At 40.3% G+C, this 22,481-nt stretch overlaps 1 protein-coding gene across 1 annotated transcript; it reads right to left on the reverse strand.

The window, feature by feature from the left end:
* Nucleotides 1-752: 752 nt before the first annotated feature.
* On the reverse strand, nucleotides 753-20,825 carry SCARA3 (scavenger receptor class A member 3). The gene is made up of 5 exons (XM_072407253.1): nucleotides 20,689-20,825; nucleotides 19,085-19,204; nucleotides 14,752-14,850; nucleotides 8,762-9,805; nucleotides 753-4,175 (listed from the first exon to the last, which is right to left on the reverse strand). Exons 1-5 carry the CDS (start codon nucleotides 20,714-20,716, stop codon nucleotides 3,721-3,723), a joined length of 1,746 nt encoding a protein of 581 aa, XP_072263354.1. The 5' UTR covers nucleotides 20,717-20,825; the 3' UTR covers nucleotides 753-3,720.
* Nucleotides 20,826-22,481: the final 1,656 nt, after the last annotated feature.

Raw genomic sequence — 22,481 nt, forward strand, 5'->3', positions numbered from 1 at the left:
GGACCTGGGTGATCCAGCAAGCTGAATTGGATTTCCTAAATTCATATGCTATTATTTGGCAAATATATTCCAAATTTGCTGTATCAACCAGGCTCTCCCATGATCCCTTCTCCAGTCTTGTAGAGCTTTCATAAATTAAATTGGTACCTTTTCATAAATATTCATAAAGCCATAATGACCCTTATTCAGGGGCACCTAAATGTCAGGAGCGTTCAAGACCCTCATATCATTCATTTACCAAACTATGATTGACTGGTGTTCAGTGTGGTTGTCCTTTTGTCCTTCTTTGCCCCTTCCAATCTCCACAATGAAAACTAATATTCATGTCTCATGAGGCCTGATTTATTAATGCTCTCAAAGGCTGGAGAGGATACACTTTCATCAGTGAAGCTGGGTGATCCAGAAAACTTGTAATGGATCTGATCCATCAAAACATTTGCTAACATATAGCAAGTTACATTGAAGAAATCCATTCCAGGTTTGCTGCATCACCCAGCTTCACTGATGAAAGTGTATCCTCTCCAGCCTCGGAGAGCTTTAATAAATCAGGCCCATTATATCACTAGAAGAGAATCTCCTTCTAGCTAGCTTTAAAGCCTTCTTCCCTATTCTAGAACCTTTCAACCCAGCATCACCTCCATTCAGTCTTGACCAGCTTATTGAGCCCTACTGATGAAGGTGTCTTGGGTCCCATTGACTTGTTTCTTCCAGATACCAAAAAGAAAAAAAATAATATCGCCAGAATTTCAGGCTAACAGTTTCAAAAGAATTTATTAAAACCATTTACAATGCTACTAGATCTCTCTCTTTACATTTTCCCAATACAACAAGAATTCAATCATTTCAATATCACTTGACCAGCAAGCACATGGCATCTTTTTTTGGGGGGGAGGTGAATGCAAACATATCTAATAGGAGGCTAGAATGTTCAACCATCAACTAAAAACATACATGTTTGACATTAGGGAGTATTATCTGCAACACCAGACTAAAGGAAAGTCTCTGAGACACGAGCATGGTAGGAATCTTCAACCATGCATCTTCAACCATGAAGGAAGCCACCATTTCCATAACCAACATTGTGTGCCCCATAAGAGATGGTTTGTCCATTTTGGTATGGAGGAGCTCCAGTCAAGTTCTGCCCTCAACCCTTGCTGAACACCTTTGAGATGAATGGAATCTGACTACAAGCTATGTCTTCATGACCAACCTAACACCGAAAATGCTCTTTTAGCTTATTAGGTGCCAGTTCCTCCAGTCCACTGTTTCCCAACCAGGATTCTGTGGAACCCTAGGTTTCCCCAGTTGCTAGGTGTTCCCCCAGCAATTATTATGGAAGGGAGATTTTACTTGATCTAAGACTGATTTGACTGATTTAGACTACCGGGTAAAGATAAAAAGTAAAACTTTTGTGTAGAATCAATTTTAAAGGCCAATATATCTTGCTATATGAAGGAAATGGCTGCGTCTGTGTGAAGCCCACCTTACTCCCTGCTATTCTTCATCATTGCATTCCATAGTGCTTCTGGATATAATAGATCTGTGGCTTCAATAGGAATCGTGACCTGAGCCCCATCACTTGAAGACTCCATTGGTCTCTTCCACCAGCCAACACTGGTGGCAGATATTCTTGGTAGGTAAAAGGCATAAAGTAATTGAAGTATAGGCTTTCCAAGTGATATCACTTTGCCTTGTGTAAAATGGTGATTGGGTGTCTAAGTTTTTGCTGGGTCATGTTCAAAGTTTCAAGACCAATTTTTTAAGACAACACAAACTTTGAAGAAAGTTCACTTGTGATTGCAAAATGTCCTAATTCCCTCATTCAGATCCATTCTACCCCAAATGTAATACAATGTTCTCAGTATATAGTTTTTGCTTTGGTAAAGGAATAAGAATTGAAAATAACAGAATGTATTTTTTACCTATCATTACATGGGATGTCATAGCTCATCTCCTGAAAACACAATATGCCATGCTCGTACCAAATCGGACATGAAGAATATTTAAGCCGGGGGGGCTACATTGCAGAGAAACAACTACAGTATTATATTCTAAAGCCAGTCATCAGTAGTATCATTAATATATATTTTTGTATTGACAAATTCCATTTTAATGCAATCGTACCGCCATCTATTCTGTAGGTCAATTTATCAACTACCTCAAAAGCCAGCTTATTCAAACAATACACAGACAAGGAGTTCCAGTACAATGAAATACATGAGATATATAAAGAAATATCTGTAAACAGTAATAGGTGTGCACTGTGCATTCCAGGTGCCTAGGTGGGAAGTGTGTGAAAATGAATGAGTAGATAGAACATGGAATGCCTTCAACTGGCCAACTCATTCCATTTACATACATGATCCTTTAGCCCAAAAGCATATGGGCACCCCTCTTAATTATTGAGTCCTTGTATTTGCAGTGAAGGGTACTGGTAATATTACAGCATACAAAGACCATTTTGACCAGTGTTTCCCAATTATGGTTCCATACAACCTTGAAGTTCCCCCAGAAGTTGCTAGGGGTTTATTGAGCAATGAGCAATCTGTGCCCATCAGGAAAGTTTAGGTGACTGCATGATCTTTTTGGATATCTGTAAGGGTGTCATTCTATCCCAATAACCAGCAATGTAAAAGGCATTCTTCCCACTGACCACCACAATAACATACTGTGAGCTGTAGATTTAGTCATTATAAAAGGGGTTCCCTGAAGACCTGAAATTTATTTCAAAGGCTCCTTAATGATAAAATGGTTGAGAAACTCTGTTTTAGACAGCTATGCATTTTAATCCTTAAGGAAACAGTTTTTGGAAGGACATAACCATTATTGTGTTTCCCCAGGTTTATTAAAGGTGCTTTGCCCATTTGGGTGTGGAGGAACCCAAGTCAAGTTCTGATCTCAACCATATTAAAGACCTTTGGGATCAATAGAAGCTGACTATAGGCTTGGTCTTCTTGACCAACCCAACCTCACAAGAAGTCCCTCAGCTTATTAGGCGGAGGTGCGTCTAGCCCGTTATTTCTCAACCAGGGTTCCTCCAGCGGTTTCTGGGGGTTCCTTGAGCAATGAGCAATTAGTGACCCTCAGGTCAGTTTAACTGACACAAATTATGTTTTTGGCTATCTGTGGCTATCTATTTTTGGTGATCTGTGGATATAGTAATTATAGCAGGAGTTCCCTGAGACCTGAAAGCTAATTCAAAGGGTTCCCCAAAAGTCAGAAAACACTGTTCTAGAAACATTTTAAAATATATAGAACACCTACCCTGAGAGCAAATGCTGTTATAAACATAGATAGAGGCCACTCTATACTAATGCTTCTGGTTTTGGAATGAGATGGTTAGGCATCTACATACATTTGATTAAAAAGTGTACAATACAATCTGAGAGATGTCTTTCTAACAATCCAAGCAAGTCTACCATGATATGGAAATGCAAAAACTGGTGATAAGACTCGGGTATAAGGAAATTAAAGTTTATAAATGACTTCTGTTACAATAAAATGTTAAAGATATTATGTTCACCATTACAGAATAACAGACTTTATGAAGAACATGTTGGTAGATGATTTACAGTATCTTGAAGAGCAATAACATCCGACCAGCGACCTATGCTCATTAGTTACTTATTATTAACCAATATTCAGTGACCTTCATTTCCAATGATTGGTTGTGTGTTAAGAAGCCATATTTAGGCACTATGAAATCTTCCAGTCTTACATTCATTTTGAGATGGCTGATCGTCCTTTTGGTCCTGGAGGTCCAGGGAATCCACGGGGTCCTGGAAGGCCAGCTTCTCCTTTAGGTCCCTTTGGACCTGGAAATCCTGCTATTCCTGGGTGTCCTGGAAGTCCTATTACCCCAGGGAGACCTGGAGGTCCTTTGTCGCCTTGAAGGCCTTCAGGTCCAGGGGATCCTACATCACCTTTTGTTCCTTTTTGACCTTTTGCACCTGGTGGGCCCATACTGCCCTTTTCTCCTTTAACACCAGAACTACCTTTGATTCCAATAGAACCTTTCTCTCCCCCAGGTCCAGGATCACCCACCAGACCCCTGGGTCCTTGAGGTCCTGGAATGCCTATTTCACCTGTGTCACCTTTGTCTCCCTTAAGACCAATAGGTCCCTTGCCTCCAACATCACCTTTAAATCCTCTTGGGCCTGGTGGACCTGGAGAACCTGTTAATAAAAAGATAATGTAGATTAAAAAAAAACAATTCTTTTTCAACTTCTTTGTCCTGTTCGATACCTTCAGTGCAAAAATGTTTCATCAGAGGAAGGTAAAAAAAGGATAGGGAAAAATGTGTGGGGATCAGAAGAATGGGAGGGAGAAGAGAAGAAAACAGGAAAGGATTGGCAATCGAGTGTGTATGGGATGCCAATTAGGGGAACTACAAGTCAAGTTGGGGAAAGTCAACGACGTTGGGGGAAACCTATGATTCATGGTGACCAAATGAAATCGAACTTGATAATGGAGTCCTTCAGTTGGGCCATGTGCTTTGTGTTGTGTCTTATTCTTTTTGATTTGCAAAGACCAACTTACTGCCCCTTTTCAGATACCAACATCGGCTTTGGTGGTAAAAGATTTGGACACAGGTTCACTTTAAGATCTAATTACTTAAAGCTTAAATAAAATTAGCTCTTTTATCAACCTTATAGGTGGGGTACCAGAATTAGAAGAAAACTGGTTGGCTACCTAAAGAGTAGCAACCAATTGGTTCCCCCGCTCAGATCCAATGCTCATGGCTTAGACCTGGAGGTATTCTGAAAGCATTCTATTGGTGGTTTCCAAAGACCCAATCTTGGTAAAAAGTAATAGGGTGAGGGGCCCTACTTTTATTTTTATATTTTTTTTTTAACTCTGGGTCTAGTTTTAGGTCTTCTTTAACAATTTTGAGGTTTATGAAGGACATCAAACCTAATATTTACTTTGTACCTTTCAAGTTGGTGGCTTCCTATTCTACAAGTAGCTCTCCAGTGCTTCCTGAAGAAAAAATACCCAATAATCATGATGATAATGCACTAAAAATGATATCTCTACCATGGTATAAGCTTTTCCAGCTGAGAACTACAAAGCAACAGAACTCCATTGAGAAGAGAATGTCCTAGACCAGAGACTTGGTTATTGTCAGGTGCAAATAAAAGAAAAAGGCCTAAAGACTAATGCAGCCACCTCACCTAATCACTGGAAAGCTTCAATATATCACATTTCAAATTCCTGAACTGGCACACCTGTTATATTTTTGGTGTGGCTCAAATTTGATACTTCTGCAGTGTTATTGCCATTAATTCACCCTGTTATATATAACCAAATGTGTTTTATCCATCACGGTATCTGCCGCGTGGAAAGAATCCTCATTCTCTGCCTCGTCAGCCTTTGCGTGATGTCAGACTTGGCGGCAGTTCATCCCACCGGCGGTGGAACAGAATGAAGAGTGACTTATACAACTTGTGAAGTCCATTTCTGAGTCACTTTAAGGGTTTTATTGCTGTGCCGGCTGCTCTGTTTTCTTCCCGGCTCCTTGTTATTCCCTTCTTCTTGAAGGACATAGCTAAAGCTCCCTTCCCGCATGTCATAAAGTTGGGAAAGGTTTGCAAAACATCGTAAAGGAGTCAATTTTTATAAGATGTTATGTTCTACTCCTGTAGAAGAAATAAAAACAAGCTGGGAGTATAAAAAGAAATGTTGAAGCAACAAGTCTTAAAAATCCAAAGTCTCATTTCCAGTTTCTCATCCAAATCCAACTTGATCACAGCTGCTCTTTCTGATTGGCCCCTACCTTTCCTGTTTGTAGGGGCCAATCAGTAACCTATGTGGCTATTACCATGGGGTTAATTTTTTATAGTGATTGTTCAAGTAACAAAGTGAATTAATCTTTGGCAAAGGAAAAGAATGTCTCATCTGTACATGATTCAATTTTGGATAGAGTTAAGAAAAGATTTCTTATCTGGCAGGTATCTTAAATGCCACTAAAAATAACACTAGTCTCAATCCAGTATAAGGGTAATTCAGAACTCTTTTTCATTTTTCCTAAAACTATAGGCCTGATGTATTAAAGCTTTTCAAGGCTGAAAATGGATACACTTTTATCAATAAACCTGGGTGATCCAGCAAATCTGGAATGGATTCGTTAAAAGTAATTTGCTATTTGTTATCAAATGTTTTCAATGCTGAACCAGATCCATTCCAGGTTTGCTGGATCACCCAGCTCTACTGATGAAAGTGTATCTTCTCCAGCCTTGGATAGCTTCGTTAAATCCGGCCCTATGTATTCACTAATATCCACCAAACTTTGTCATATTTCTAAACAAAAGACATTTATTATTGTCAACTTTTTGGTGACCTATGTCTCTTCTATGTAGCTTCTTTCCTGCCCTGCAACCTTTTGGCACACATCACTACGAGGCCCCTTTATCACTGCTGTGTCCAATAGTGGCAAAGGTAACCACATCACATGACTTGAAGAAGTTTTGCAGTCATCCAAGCTGCTTCCCCAGTTCTGCTGGAGAACCAGTCCTGTTTATGTCATAAACTTAAAATAATCCTTTTTTTGAGAATTTTAAAATTATATTAGGATCTGATATATACATGATATTTTAGCGTAGTACCTCATGTTTAGGGGCCACTTGAACAACAAGCTCATATGCGATCCATATGTTGATGTGATGTCAAGTAAGGTGATAATACCAATATATATATATAAATATATATATGACTATGGGACATAACTTATTGTTACCAATTGTATTTCCACAATGTTATGACCTCTCCTTTTTCTTCAATCAATTGCTAAGTACCTTGATGAAACAGACGGTGTTCTGCGAAACGTGTCATCATTGATAGTTGTACTGTTAAATATTGGAGCCCTAGAAAGTTCCATATTTGCAGTGGTTCTGTGCAACACTGTAGTTTTCAAAAACCTTTTAATTGGAGATAATATACTTTTTTTTTTGTAATACAAGGTGCTCTCTCTCTCTCTTTCTCTCTCTATCTCTCTCCATATATATAAATATATAGATATATAGATCAGATTTTTTTTCTTGGTGTATATGTGTATATGATGTTAAAAATGTATTAAACATGTTATGGATAGTTTTTTAAGCGATATTATTGAAGGGAATTTACATTGATCTTGACATTGCTTTGAAAAATATGTGCCTTAAATGGAACATATATGAGAACCTTCGTAGTGTAAGGTTTTAGTGGAATTAATCCCAGCACGTGGCAGGGGACTAAGCGGAGGTGCATGGATGAGGATTAGGATAGAGGAGTCCTAAGGAGGATACAGTTTTGGAATGGAGAGGAAGTAGGAGACACAGGCCAACACAGGTGTAAGTATAATAACTCTTCTATTATGAGTGCTGTTTGATCAGATGGTATCTATGATTGGAATTATCTTCAGGTGGAAGTTAGGCCACTGTGAAAACTCTGGAGCATATTACGGCTAACCTACCTAGTTTTCTATTCTATAGGGCTCACAGCGCTGCAGTTCTTGATACAGCAAAATTGTTGCCCTTTTCTGCACCATCATTTTATATTCATTGTCTTCTTTCTTTGGATATTGGCCACCAATGATATAACTCATGCACATTAGAACTTGAATTATCTTATGTTGGCACCTAGCTCTGTTCTGGGCATGGATTTAAGCTAATAATCAACTCAAGTTGTGCTCATCTTGGCTGAAAATCTAACAGTGGTCCCCTGACATGCCACACACCCATTCTCCTTTCTGTTCTCCTTTTATTCCTCCTCCTTTTTATTGAACAAAACAGCACTGTGTGTACAGTGCTTGTATGTTCATCTGTCATTGGAAATGGTGCATCCATCTTCTTCCTTCTTCTCTTCCTTATTCCAATTTTTAGCCATATTGACTGACCTGGGCAGGCCAGGCTGACATAAGCCCTGCAAAGGTAGGCAGATTCCAATCTTCAGACATCTTCCGCCATCTTGATTGGCAGACCTGGTATTGGCATAACTCCCACACAGGTGTGCAGGGATTCATTCAGTCCCAGCACCAGCAGGTGAAGCCGGGGTAGCTGGGTACAGATGAATGAACACATTGCATTGCCTGTCGCTTTCTGCGATAAAGACCTGCCTAATGCCAAATTTGCCATTCTGGTTCTGAGGTTCAATAAACTTCAAGGACACTATCTGCAATGGGTTTGCATGTGCTCTCTAAGTTTAAGTGGGTTTCCACTAGACATTCTGGTTTCTGCAAAACCTCTAAAAAATGAGTTAAGTTGTGTTCCCAGAATTCATCCTTGGCATGTGTGAAAAACAAGCTGCACAATCAAAGTAAAGAGCAAACATTTGTAATCTTGGATGCGTGAGAATAATAATATCTGGTGATTTTAATAAAGCTCTCCAAGACTAGAGAAAATAGACTATAACAGGAGAACCTAGGTGATCCAGAAAACCTGGAATGGTTCTGGTCCTGGATTGAAAACATTAGCCAAAAATAGGAAATGATTTCTATGAAATCTATTCTAGATTTGTTGGATCACCCAGCTTCTCCCATGATTGCCTATCATCTCCAGTCCTGGTGAGCTTTCATAAATGAGGTCCAATATGTGTGTGCAGCCCACCTCCTCAAGGAGTCAAAGCAGTAGCAAAAAAAAAAATGTATAAATGTGAACTGGAGTAGATAGGAGTGTGGATAGATGGAATTCTGTTGTAGTCCAGCAGGCAGAGCTGACAACAGAGAGCTCGAACAGAAAGGTTGAAGCACCAACACAGATAAATCACCATATATTGGAAGTCTTACCTTGTACAGTGGTAACTTTCTGAAGAATGTCCCCATGTCTGGTGTCCACCAATTTCATTTCCTCCATGATCATAGACAGATTTCTTATGTCAAAATCCAACCGAACATTCATCAAGCTGAACCTTTCTCTGAGCAAATCTGTGGTGCCCTGCACCAGAGTGATGGACTTATTGAGAACATATAACTCCTCAGCATGGGAATGGAACCCATGGGTGCAAGAAAGTCGCACATCATCAAGATATTTCAACATGCTGTGCACGTGGTTATCAGTTGCATTGATATTGGTGAAGATGGTACCAATTTCTGTTTCATGAGATAGCATCCTACCCTCCAGGCTCTCGAAACGTTCAATTGTCCGATTTTGGGTGTATTTGGAATGGTACTGGAGGTCCGCCATGTTTTCCTCATGGTCGTCAACGAAAGCTGTGATGTTGTCCAACTGCAGCTGAAGATTCATGACTTGTAGGACTAGATCATGCATGACCTCGGTGTTTAGGGTGATACGTTGTGCAGTTGCAGCAATGCTGCTCTGAATACTTCTCACCAAGTCAATGGTTTTAACAGATGTTGATTTCATTCCACCAAACACTTTGCTATAGTTTTGCCAATCAGATACAATTTTTTGCAATGTTAACGTCTCTTCATTAGTTTTCCTTTGGATGACTTGTATCCAATCCGATGTTTGACCCAAAGTAAAATTGATCTGTTGTATGGCAGCGTTAATGTCGTACCTCTCCTGAACCAAATTCTTCATCGAGGTCTCCAAATCAGCTGCTGCCGTCTGCCACCCTTTGACCTGCGAGAGGAAAATTCCCAAGGTTTGATTGATCTGGAGAAGAGAGAAGTTGCTTCTCTCAATCTGGTTGTCTAGTTTGTTGTTGGCCGATATGAGAAACTGATGGTTTTCAGACGATTGATCCAACTGAACCTCCTGGGCCAAAAGCATCTTCTGAAGCTCTTCCAGTTCTCCGTGAAGTTTCCTGATTTCCTGACCCAAGTAGGTAGCGTCATGGCAATGGGAGCAGTTCCCAACAGATTTCATGTCTAATAACCAAGAAAAAAAACACTAATTAGTGTTGTTTACCAGAACCACACCATACTAGAAGCCTCTTGCAATGCAATGGAGGAAATTATGTGACGGTAATTTTAGGACAGAGCACATGGGGACAACCAACCTTAAAGTGGAACTAAACACTACAGATTGACCTCAACCTCAAACAAAGCTTGGGTTATCAATTTATTGAGACAAATTGGTCTTGTTGGTCAACAATTTTATATGTCTAACATTCACGTCCATGACTCCCCCCCCCAACATAGCAGAATTGTCAAACAATATTGTTCATCCTTAAACTATTGGCAACCCTTTACTGGTTGCAGGTTCTTGAGGGCAGTAGCTTGAACAAAACACCCCTTTCGGATCCGCCCCCTGGAATGATTCTCCTGCTCCCTCAGGGAAGAAACCACTCCAGCAGACTCTCATCTTCCTAAACCTCTGTCGCCACTTACATCACCGCTACTTTAGCATGCACTCAGGCACCTAAGGCAGATCCTCTGCCCACCTGGTGATAGTCACTATCATACTGCCCCAAAGGACTCCAAACCGCTTACCCCCTACTGTTACTATCAAAAGGACGGGACGGGGGGAATCTTTTCTCCAGAATGTTCCCTTATCCTACTTTCCTATATTTATTTACCTCTGCTCCATCCCTTCCACTGCCTTTAGCCTACGCCATCTATTGACCCACCTACCCTTGTCCCTTAACTCCTACTTGTCCACTTTCCCGACTCACCCGGCAATGGCCAGATAGACGCCACTACCTCTATCCAACCAATGACCTCTAATAAGGTTGCCATAAAAATCCCCCTGGTAGGGTATTCAATGGATGTCGATGCCCAAAAACTATTTTGTTGATGACCTGACATTGATTTGTAGGAGACTACCTGCAAAGTATAAAACTGTGGCAACAGATCTCAGGGTCTCAGCAGAAAAATTAGTACAAGGGGGAACAGATGAAGATGGGGGCTAGTATCATGTAGGGAAGAGTATCAATAATTTAAGGAAAGCCTTGAACCAGAAATACCATATCCTGCCATTGTTATATATGTTGACCTGGCATCTGAATGTGAGCAGATTACTGGGACAGACCTTGGGTGCCACCACAAGATCATGAGGAAACCAGCTCTAAAAATTGTCAAATGTGTAAACAAAAAGGCCACCGAGCAGCAAAAAAGTGAGTGAGGATCATCCACAATTCCTGGCAGTAGACCAAAGCACTAGGCCAGTGTTTCTTAACCAGGGCTCCTCCAGAGGTTGCTAGAGGTTCTTTGAGCAATGAGCAATTTGTGCCTCTCTGGTCAGCTTAACTGACACCAATTATCTATTTGGCAATCTGTTAGGGTGACACTCTTCCCATTGGCAAGCAATGTAAGAGGCATTCTTTCCAATGACTACCACACTAATATATGTGAGCTTTGGATATAATAATTATAGCTGTTCGGCTACTGAAAGGTATGTCAGGGGTTCCCCCATTTTAAAAATGTCCAGAAACAATACACTAGGTAGCAGGCAACACATATCCAGACTCAAGAAGTTCACCAGTTGAGATGCCATTTACAAGTTACAGTGTCCAACAAATTCAGATAAGCTAGATCAATGGCTATTACCACCATAACATACTGTATATGACAGTGATAGTGATAAGTTGCAGTTTGTGTTATCTCCATGTAAAAACACACCAGGGTAGATCTATACCGCATTGGTGAATACCAGTTGCCTCATAGACCTTTCCTATTAACTCCTTTGCACTCTATTGGAAAATCCATTTTTCTACAAAAAATGTTTTTTTGCAATTCTTCTTCCCAGCTACTGAATGAACAAAAGGATATCACATAACAGAGCCTCTTAAACATAGATCCGTTATATGATATTGCTATCACAAGCACAGTGACCACACATAGCTTGCCATCTTCCTAATTCCTCCACAATTAGGGCCCCATAAACATTTTATTTTTCCCACTAAAAATGTAGTTTTTCTTCAGTTACACTGGGGTCATCTAACCAAACCTGTAATTATAGGAGCCCTTCTTTATTCTGCCTTTAAACAACCTCCTCTGTCATTCTCAGACTATTTATTTTACTGTTCACTTTAAATTACAGATGTTTATTGCTAATAACTACATAATAGTGTTACCAAACACAACTCGGGACCTTTTAATTAGCTAATTAACGTCATTATTTCCAGTTGCCTGTTCACTGTTTATCCCTCACAGGCTCTTGCGGTCTTCCTGCACTGTCTAAGTCCATTTATAGCTCCCAGATGACGCCATGTACAAACAGGATGTGGGATATTCCTGGTCGGAGAGCCCAGTGCTAACAGAACAACGAGACTTCAGTCTGGACTTATTTATGTTCCAGGATGATGGTTAAAGGCAACCTAACACGTGTTTGGAGTTTTTTTGAGGGGGGGGTCTGTAAAAGTGATCAAGTTAAAGTGAATCTTTCATGTTAAATGTAATGTATATATAGCAATAAAGACTGATAAATCAACCACTGTGGCCCATAGGTTGACTTTTATATGTAGAGAAACCTGTGCTGAGTGGACAAGGTGTTCAACAATAGACAAAGAGTACAATAATGGATGGAGACCAACAATGGAAAAAGAAGTCCAATAATGGATGGATTCCAACAATGGACAAGGAGTCCAACAATGGATAAGGATACCAATAGTTGACAAGCAGTCCAACAATGGGCAAGGAGTCCAACAATGAATGAGCCTATAAGAGCCCTCAGCCAGCTAATCAGAATAAGTCTAAAGCTGCATACACATGTGCAATTATTGTCGTTGGAAAGGATCTTTCACGATTTACAACGACAAAGGACTGCACAATGCATTAGAGAGTGGGCAGGGGGGAATGGAGCGGCAGCCTGCTGTGTGCTCTCCCCCTTCCCTTGCATTAGGATCATTCATCATCCATCGTCTGTGGATCCACCAGTACGGTCTTTCGGACGATGGACGACGGCCACTGTACACACACCAGATTCTCGTCCGATATCGGCCCTGAGCTGATTATCGGGCGAGAACCATTGGACCTGTGTACGTAGCTTAAATCTACAGGGAACCTGCATTTCCATCTTGGTCAAGAGACCCCCGGACCATCTTACCCTGTACCCCTAGCTTCTAAGGTTCCATAGTGAAGGTTCTCTTTCATTGCTTCCATTCTCCTACCATCCAAATGGATGCCAATTTCACCCATAGGCCACTGGATAAAAGCAACTGGGCAGCGACTGACTCCACTATCGCAAGATCTCTCCCCGGAGCCGACCAACACTCCCCAAAGAAAATTGGAGTCTGGGATTCTCAGGCATGTTTTAGAACCCTAACCCTCTTCTATACAAAAGAGTACTGTGTACTAACGGGCCACCACACTGATCTTTTGGTAGCCAAAGCAACTCACATATATGCATTTTGACTTTTTGCTTTAACAACATACATTAGGATGTGGTAGCTTTGGTTATTTTATTGTGGCATAAGCTGTAGTTTCCCTTTAACAATAAGTAGAACTGTGCTCCCTGTAATAAATGGATTTCCTCCCTTCTCTGAAAAATCACATCTCACTCCCATCGTAAATATGTTTAATGGGTTGAGTCTCCATTTGGCCCTGTGGTGCAAACCTCAGGAGGGGTGACCTAATAGCTGTCAACTATTGACTATTAATTATAATTGTGAATAAAATTATTTCCTCTGTGCACAGCTGTGTTTGTTGCTCATATAGAAGATTGAATTTAACCCCTAATGAGGACCAAAACCCAGTCTGCTGTAATGCCTTTATGACCAGAGGTAGTCAAAGCTTTGGTGCCCAGAACATCCGTATGTGTTGAGTATTTTGTCTATAACTTCATGACATGTTTTGCTTTGTTTATAAACCACATTGGCATCTATAAATACCAAGTTCACTGTGAGCTTCTGATTATGAAGTGAATAGGAGGAACATTGCATCACTCAGGTTATGAGGATAGCTAAAGGCATTGATTGGTTACAACATTTGACTATGATATGTAGACGTCTCCACCCAAAGTATGGTCCACATTGCTACCATGCCACTGTGCCAGGCTGATGGCTCTTATTGGTAGTATTAGAACACATGTGGACTCATAGCTTCAACTCTAGTTGGACCCATGCTTGACTGCATCCATTGTTTGTCTTTTTGTCCATTACTGGACTTCATCCAATGTTGGACTATTTTTCCACTCGGCACAGGTTTCTCTGTATATAAAATTTTATCTCTAGACCACAGTGGGTTATATAGAAGGCTTCGATGATAGGTATACTTTGTTTACAACCCCCATTACCATCTGCAATGACCAAGTTCGCTTTAAGCTTGGAGTAGCCTATGGAAAAGATGTTCTATGGCACGAGCCACTCTGGAGGATGGAAGCTTCTCTCCTCACCAGTCATGGGTGCTGACTGGAAGTTGTAGAATGGAAAATATATCAGCTTTTACCTTTGATTGATTGATATTTGGATATGGATTGCCCTAACCCTTCCACTGGAACCTAACAGCTTCCCGGGTCACCCTTATATCCAGAGTCTGCCTATTGGATTACCAATGGTCAAAGTCAAAATCTTCTTCCTGGACTGAGATACTCCATCAATAAGGACCCATTCATGTAATTTTGATGCCTGGGCCAATCATTTACCTCTTTTATTTTATTTATTTTTTCCTTTTTTCACTTGCCACATTCCAATAAACTCAACCTAGGCTCTACAAAGAGAGACAAGATGAAATACAGATAAGATGCTGATAATTTTCATACTTTTGGTTTCGGAAGGGGCCAAAGAAATGGAACCAAGCTGTTAACCTATTTGATTGATCATGCACCAAAGAAAGTTTGTTACACATCCGCCTTACCCAAAAATACTAAAAGTCGCCCAAACAAGCGTCATGTCTGCGTAATTTCAGAAGTTCTCTACTCAGGGGTAAATATTTACCAAGTTCTTGGAGGTTAACTTGTACTGAAACAATCTTCTTCTCATAACTGGACTTTGCCGAGCTGAAGTCATCATAGAGGGAATTGACTTTCCGAAAAACTGTTGGGAAACCATAAAAATTCCAAGGTCAGTTTAAAGGAAAAGTGTCAAAATGATGTTCTATTGAAATGTTCACATTTTTATCTGCAAATACATGGAGAACTGTCATATTCACAGCATCTGAAACACGTAGGAGGGTGCCCTTGGGATGGGATTTTTTTTTGGGTTAGGAAAGGGTGAATACACATACAAAAGTTTTTTTACAGGATAGTGAGGGTGAGAGGGGTGTCAGTAGAAAATATATCAGCCTTGTCTTTTCCCTAAGGTAAATGCTGAATTTTAGTTACCAGCTAATCACTTTTGAAGATTGATTTGGATTACTTCCCTCCCCCCATCCATCCGTTGCAGTACCCCCATAGTTTATACTCACCTGCCTTTGTTCCTTCAGGATTCACATTATGCCACCCATTTATTTTATGGAGAAGATTTTCATTCTTGGAATGCATAAAAAATGTCTTCTTAACAAGAATGTTTTCTGTGCCAAAGTAAGGAGAGACTGGCCAAATGATTTCTTTGGTCCCCCACCTAAGGGCACCCAAAGTGTGAAAGCCACAGAAGTAAAGGCAAGTGATGCATTTTTTCTCTCTAATTGATCCCCAAGATGAGGGAAGCTTTACCTTCAACATTCACATTATCTCCAATACTGCTTGCACAATACATTCCTTCTGCCTCTAGATGTCCTCAGTCTTCCAGGTTTAATGACACCCACAAGGCATCACAGACCCACCCCTGAGGACTGTCACTACAATGGCTTTGCACCCATATTCAATGAGCCTGAAGTCATTGGGAAATTGTAATTATAAAGTATAATTTAGAAATGCCAGTGAGATACCCCAATATGAAACTGGCACCCTACTGGTGGCCTCTTTTTGATTACTCCCCATTGGATATATAGCATGACTTTATCCTCAGTTACAATGTACTGAGTAGAGAACATTTGAGGTCCAACACACCCCCTTCTGATTTAGACCTAGTGCTTTCTAATCAGTCATGCCCCCTACTGATTGGAGAGCTTTAGCACCAGCTCATAACTTCAGGCACTTCCCCAAAGAGAACAAAGTTTCCTTCTTTGTAGCCTATTTTCCATGTGAGAAGCTGTGGTCTTGGTGTTGAGATTCAAAACACCCCCTGCAGAGTCAGAGCTTTCAAAACCCATAAAGCTCATGCCCCCTACTGACTGTAGAACTCTAGCACTGGCTCAGCACTTCTGGCTCTGGCCTCTACAGGGAGACCTCTTCTTCCTTACACAGAGCAAAGATCCCTCCCTGTAGCATGCTTGTAGGGAACAGGTTGTGGATATAATTCTTTGCACAATTTGTTTGGATGCATGTGGAATTAACTTGAATCATTAGAGCTAAAAGTTCAGCTGAGCTTTAAAAATATTCTTTTTATGAAGATAATTAGAGGTTGCAGAATGAAAGTTATAAAGAATGGGACATCCTGTATTGTTCTCATTGCACAGTGGATGACCCTTCCTCCCACGTTCTTCCAATAACCTACACACATGTGACCGGCGTCCTAATGATTTATATCTGAGCTCATCGCCAGATCACTTTCATTAAATTTGTTGTTTTGAATAGCGGGGAAGAAAACACGGATTACTTGAGGATCATATATTCAGACTGTTTACAACTGGGATAAAACATTGTGTTTTCATCTAGTAAATCAAACACAGATGAAGCAATTCTCCTCAATTCACTTTTAGTCATGTCCAATTGCACGAAAACATAGATTTCAACATTTTAAATACTGTAGGACATGCATGGATCCCTCACTGTTGTGCTAGAATGAACCGATGTCATGGCTGTAAAAAGAAATAACAAGCCTGGTTGGCTGCTAGGCCAGTGTCACCAGTGTGGAAATTCAGTCAATAAAACTTTTTTTTACTTTTTAATGAGAATTTTATTAAACTCTTACCCTATTCCCAATAAAACAATTACCACTATCTTGTTCTTTTCATCTTCCCACTGAACTCTTCTCCCTTAAAATGAGATTCTCAATAGGGTTGAGGCCTGGGGTTCTATGGTGGCCAATGCATGGGTAAAAATGCTCATGCTCCCTGAACCAGTCTTTTACAGTTTGAGCTTGGCATAGGCCCGTTCCATCAGGGAGGAAAGAAAACATTGATGGAAAAACCTGATCATTCAGTCTTCCTTAACAGCCACCCCAGATCATAACCCTGCCCCCGCAGACACCCCAGATCATAACCCTGCCCCTAAAGGTATCCCAAATCATAAAACTACTCCCACGGGCACCCCAGATCTTAACACTGCCCCCACAATCACCCAAGATCATATTACTGTCCCCACATTCACCCCAAATTATAACACCGCTCCCTCAGGCACTCAAATGATAACACTGCTCCAACAGACACCCAAGATCATAACACTGCCCCCCAGAGGCACCTCAGGTCATAACAGTACTTCCAAAGCCCCTCCCCCTATGATAACACTGCCCCCACAATCACCCAAGATCATAATACAGTCCCCACTTTCAACCCAGATCATAACACTTTTCCCACATTCACCCCAGATCATAACACTGTTCCCACATTCACTCCGGATCATATCACTGCCCCTACACTCACCCAATATCATAATACAGTCCCCACATTCATCCCAGATCATACAACTGTTCCCACATTCACTCCAGATCATAACACTGCCCCCACACTCACCCAAGATCATAATACAGTCCCCCCATTCATCCCAGATCATAACACTGCTCCTAAAGGCATCCCATATAATACCACTGTCCCCACAGTCACCCCAGAACATAACACTGCTCCTACATGCACCCCAGATCATAACACTGCCAATTAAGCCACCCGAGTTAAACATTGCCCCCGAAAGGCACCCCAGATCATATCACTGCCCCTAAAAATATCCTAGATCATCATACTACTCCTACGGGCACCCCAGATCTTAACACTGCCCCCACAGTCACCCAAAATCATATTACTGTCCCCACATTTACCGCAGATTATAACACTGCCCCACAGATGCACCCTAGATCATAACACTACTCCCCACAGCCCCGCCATCATAACACTGCCCTACAGATACCCCAGATCATAACACTGTCTCTACAGGTACTCCAGATCATAACACTGCCCCACAGACACCCCAGATCATAAAACTATCCCCTCATGCATCCCAGATCATAATACTGCCCCTACAGTCTTGAGACCTTTTTTAGCTAGGCATTGCATGCTTGATGTTGCCCATATGGGCATCCATATGTTGGTGAGAATGGCAGCTGAAATACAAGCATCAATTGTGTAGGCTTCAGGGAGATCTTACCAATGGTGTGTTGGGCAGCAGAGAAGATTGACGTAGATCTTGCTGTCTACTTACCACAGCAAATAAATATATTGGAAACCGTAGGCATTTTTTTAAATTTCAATATTATTTAGTAAGGAGTAGAACATCTGCCAACTATTGCTGATGTCTGTATCCCATGAGTGAAATCTCTGAAAGCTCCTAAACAGGGACATCATTTAAAAAAGAGCATCAACTTTTCCTCTCTCCATCTAATAGATGTAATATGGATAGATTTTGTCTTTAGATATAACTTAAAAAAACAAAGCAAAGAACAATATGAAAAGAACAGTACATCCAGCAACCAATCAATGTGCTATGTAATGGTTGGGCTTTAGCGATAGGAATTTTCATTGGCTGCTGTAAGTTTCTGGATTTGCTCCCTGAGCTGTATATTATATTAGGATCAGAGGAACCCACACCTATCTAATATGTAATTATATTCAGCTGAAATGGGACATTATCTAAAAATAGCAATCTTGTGTGGTGATGATGATGTAATGTGCACTGTAAAGCATCATCCAGATGTTTTATTTTCTGCACGATGGAGATATCAGAATTTGTCTTCAATATGAGCGTGTGTGGTTGGAGAGGGATATTAGAGTGTAAGCTCCTCTGGTGCAGAATGAAGTGTGTGTGTGTGTGAGGGTGGGGAGGTCTGTACTCTTGTAGACACATAGGAAATATAGGAAATATAGGAAAACATATAGGAAAATAATACATATTACAGACAGACAGAGAGTTTGGGCCTGATTTCCTAAAGTGCTCCAAGACTTGAGAAGATAGACTATCATGAGGGGAACCTAGGTTTGCTGGATCACCCAGGTTCTCCCATGATAGTCTATCTTCTCCAGTCGTGGAGAGCTAAATCAGGCTTTTTATCTACTTAGTGTGAGATGGTGGCTTTACCTTACCTAAAGATGCCAATACAACCACGGCAATGATGAGAATGACCACAAAGAAATACAGGACTTTCACCGAGGTCTGCAGGGACAGGTTCCTCTGACATCTTGCACAGTTAGTCCGAGTCCTGCCTTAAAATCAAAAGTCACAACAGTATTTATAGGTTGTTCTTGAATGCCTTCAACCAAAGGATTAAAAAAGTATAGCATATGAATATAAATTTTGCACTTGACACTTGATCATTACACCTACTAATATGGTCAAGATTTGTGGACACCACTCAAATTATTAGGCCCATGTTTTCAGTAAAGAATACTGGAAATACCGCAGGATATAAATTATTTTTGATAATTGGGAACTTTCAATGGTATTTTGGCCCTCTACTGGTCCACCATCATCCTATACACAATTCCAGCTTCATAAACACTTGGTTTGATGAGTTTGGTGTGGAGGCACGTAAAGGTCCTTCACAAAATCCTGACCTCAACCCTAGTGAGGACCTTCAGGATGACTTGAACCGCTAATTGTGTGTCTCGTGTTTTCATCTAACGATTTCACAAATTGGTGCAAATTCCCACAGACACCCTCCAAAATCTTCTACTAAGCCTTCCCAGAAGAATGGAGTTTGGTATACCTGCATATGGTGGCTAACTTTATATAATATCACCCATGGTCAATACAATGATCCAACAAGGTTATTTAGATGTGAGTGTCGGGTGGTCACAAACCATTTTGTATGTATGTATGTACCATTTATGTATCCTTCATATAACTAGGGCTATAGTGTATAAACAAGGGTTCCTCCAGGGTCTGCCAGGGGTTCCTTTAACATTGAGAAATGTGTGAATCTTCAGTCCAGTTCAAGTGATATCAATGATATTTTTGGTGTAAGGGTGCCATTCTTCCCAATAGCTAGCAATGTAAGAGTGAACCTCCCCATTGATCACCACACTAATATACTGTGAGCTATGGATTTAGTAATTATAGAAGGGGTTGCCTAAAGACCTAAAAGTTATTTTAAGGGTTCCTCCATGGTACAAAGGTCAAGAAGGTTGGTTTAGACAGTGGTGTTCCATGGAGCTATCTTCTTAATATGGCAGAGAGAACTGGTTTGAGGTTATTTGTGTATGAAGGTGACAGTTGGTTATGCTATTATGTATAGTGTGCAACATATGGGTAGTTCTTTTTATGATGGGTACGTATGAATTTTTGTAGGTCACATCTAATGTGCCAGTTTGTTGAACTATAGGGTAAGGTTGGCCTGACTGATAGAAGCACAGCAAGGTGGTGGACCTTGATTATCCGGATGCTTGTGGTGTAAATAGCTGTCGGGCAACATTATGATTTTTTAACAATTTTGGATACCCCATTAGCATGGGGCCATGTTAATTTTTTACCCTTCCCAGCACCGTATGGTGCCCACCCCCTATGGGCCAGAACCATTTCCTACATATACATACATTATTATTATTTTGGGGAGATAAACTAGGCTTGCCTTTGATTCTCTAATCTTGTAAGAATAATATAATATATACTCTACATATTCTATATCAACATTAGATTTGCATTTTTCAGATTTTTGTGATAGTTTGGTCAGGCTGGGAGATATTCTTACCATTTTGTCTGAACGTAGAACCAGTCATGTCGTCGTCGTCTTGTATCAGCTGCTCGTCTGAAAGACAAAATAGGTCTGCCTGGTTTTATAGCATGCACGTGGTCATGTCTAACCATCTAATACACAATTCATCACTAAGTATCTGTTCATGATAATATCAGATCAAGTCACATGAAAGTAATAACAGTATTCCATTTTCAGGACCTGGAGCAGCCTTTTACCAAGGAGGAACCCCTAAGATAAATTTCCAGGTCTTGGGGCTAAAATCAAAGCATTGGGTGCTGGTGGGAAAAAATTCCACATACATTGTTGGTCTGTTAGAAGAAAGCTCACCTTACAGTTGTGGTCTGAATGCCACCCTTAATGACACATAAAATGATCTCTGGTGTCATGCTGTTGGCTCTGTCAAGTGACGTTAGCTCAATCATTGATAGGTTAAGGAACCTTAAAAGATCTGAGAGCATTTTTTCTTAACTTGCTCTAATGACAACTAAAAAAATATATTAAAAAAAAATTGCATGGTGGTTTGCTTAATAACCAAGACTGTTTAATTGTTCTGTGAGAATTAAGATCGGAAAACCTAATTTAAAGTTAACTAAAATGTACTTTAATGTACTTGAAAGATTTTTAGTAGACATGGGCAAATGTACACCTATATTTGTTCAATGGCAGGTGTAATTCCAATTTGTTCACTAGATGGTGCTGTATTCATTTTCATTCATAAGGATCACACGTGTAAGTTTCAGTGATTGAAAACAAACACAGCACACCTAGTGGACTAATTGGGAATGATTTCTGCTAAATAACCAGTGTATCTGTGTGTTTGCCCATGTCTGCTTAATACCTTTCAAGTATCTTAGAATACAGTCACCCTTCTCAGTTTAAACACAACAACTAAAGAAGCACTTTTGTTGAATGTCAATGCAAATGGCATTGGCTTAAAAACTGCAGACACCAGCAAATGGGAGGTCAATTAAAGAACCCCTGGCAACCTCTGGTGGTACTGTAGGGTTCCATGGATTCCCGGTTGACAATGTCTGATCTAGAGTGAAAGACCAGGCACAGAAAAAATATTTTTATCCAGTTATACATTAAATTTCCATATATAAAACAAGAAATATTAATTCTTGGTTGGCATATACAGTACATTCTATTGACATCAAGTAAAACCTTCATGGAAAGCAACACATTGGATATGAATGCTGACCTCTTTCTGAAAATGCTCATCAAATGTTTGTTTCTGGGTTTTAGTCCTGGGTAACACACCATGAAAGAGCATACAGGGTGCAAGAGCATACAAGACTCCATATGCAAATACTTGTTCTAGGCTGGTTACTGACTGGATAAACATAGGGGGCAGCAGAGGTCAAGACTAGGAGCCTTTTCATTGACCCCAGTTTTTTAAATTGAATAGGGAGTGCTTGAACCTCTCTCAGGTATTTTTGTGGCCTGGCTCATTGAGAAGATTGGCATTGACTTCATATTTGGAAAGAAAATGTGAGCCATTTCTCCAATAAAAAACAAATAAAGGACTTTTGTAGGTCAATTAATAACACATGTTAGAAGATTGATAACAAAAACCTGAACAAAATAAGAAAAAGTTAAACATTGAGTGAGTTTAACCCTTTCATGTTTTCAATGATTCTGTTCTTAGAAGTAATATTGGTGTGGAAAATCTATAGGCACAGTAGGGAAATGTTAAATATACCGGTAGTTCTACTTTAACAGCCATAATGTTTTTCTCTGCAGTTGTACATCTTGTGCAAAAGTTCTGTATGTGAGATTTGAGGGTT

This window comes from Pyxicephalus adspersus, chromosome 4 (genome assembly GCF_032062135.1).
Source record: "Pyxicephalus adspersus chromosome 4, UCB_Pads_2.0, whole genome shotgun sequence".
NCBI classification, from domain to species: Eukaryota; Metazoa; Chordata; class Amphibia; order Anura; family Pyxicephalidae; genus Pyxicephalus; species Pyxicephalus adspersus.

Bases quoted from the DNA above. Each gene is read 5' to 3' on its own strand.
- SCARA3 (XM_072407253.1), bottom strand. From the start codon at position 20,716: ATGACTGGTTCTACGTTCAGACAAAATG. The intron at 14,851-19,084 runs GTAAGGTAAAGC...GTTTCCCAACAG, and splicing joins GGTTGTATTGGCATCTTTAG to TTTTTCGGAAAGTCAATTCC. The intron at 4,176-8,761 runs GTAAGACTTCCA...TTTTATTAACAG, and splicing joins GAAAGTTACCACTGTACAAG to GTTCTCCAGGTCCACCAGGC.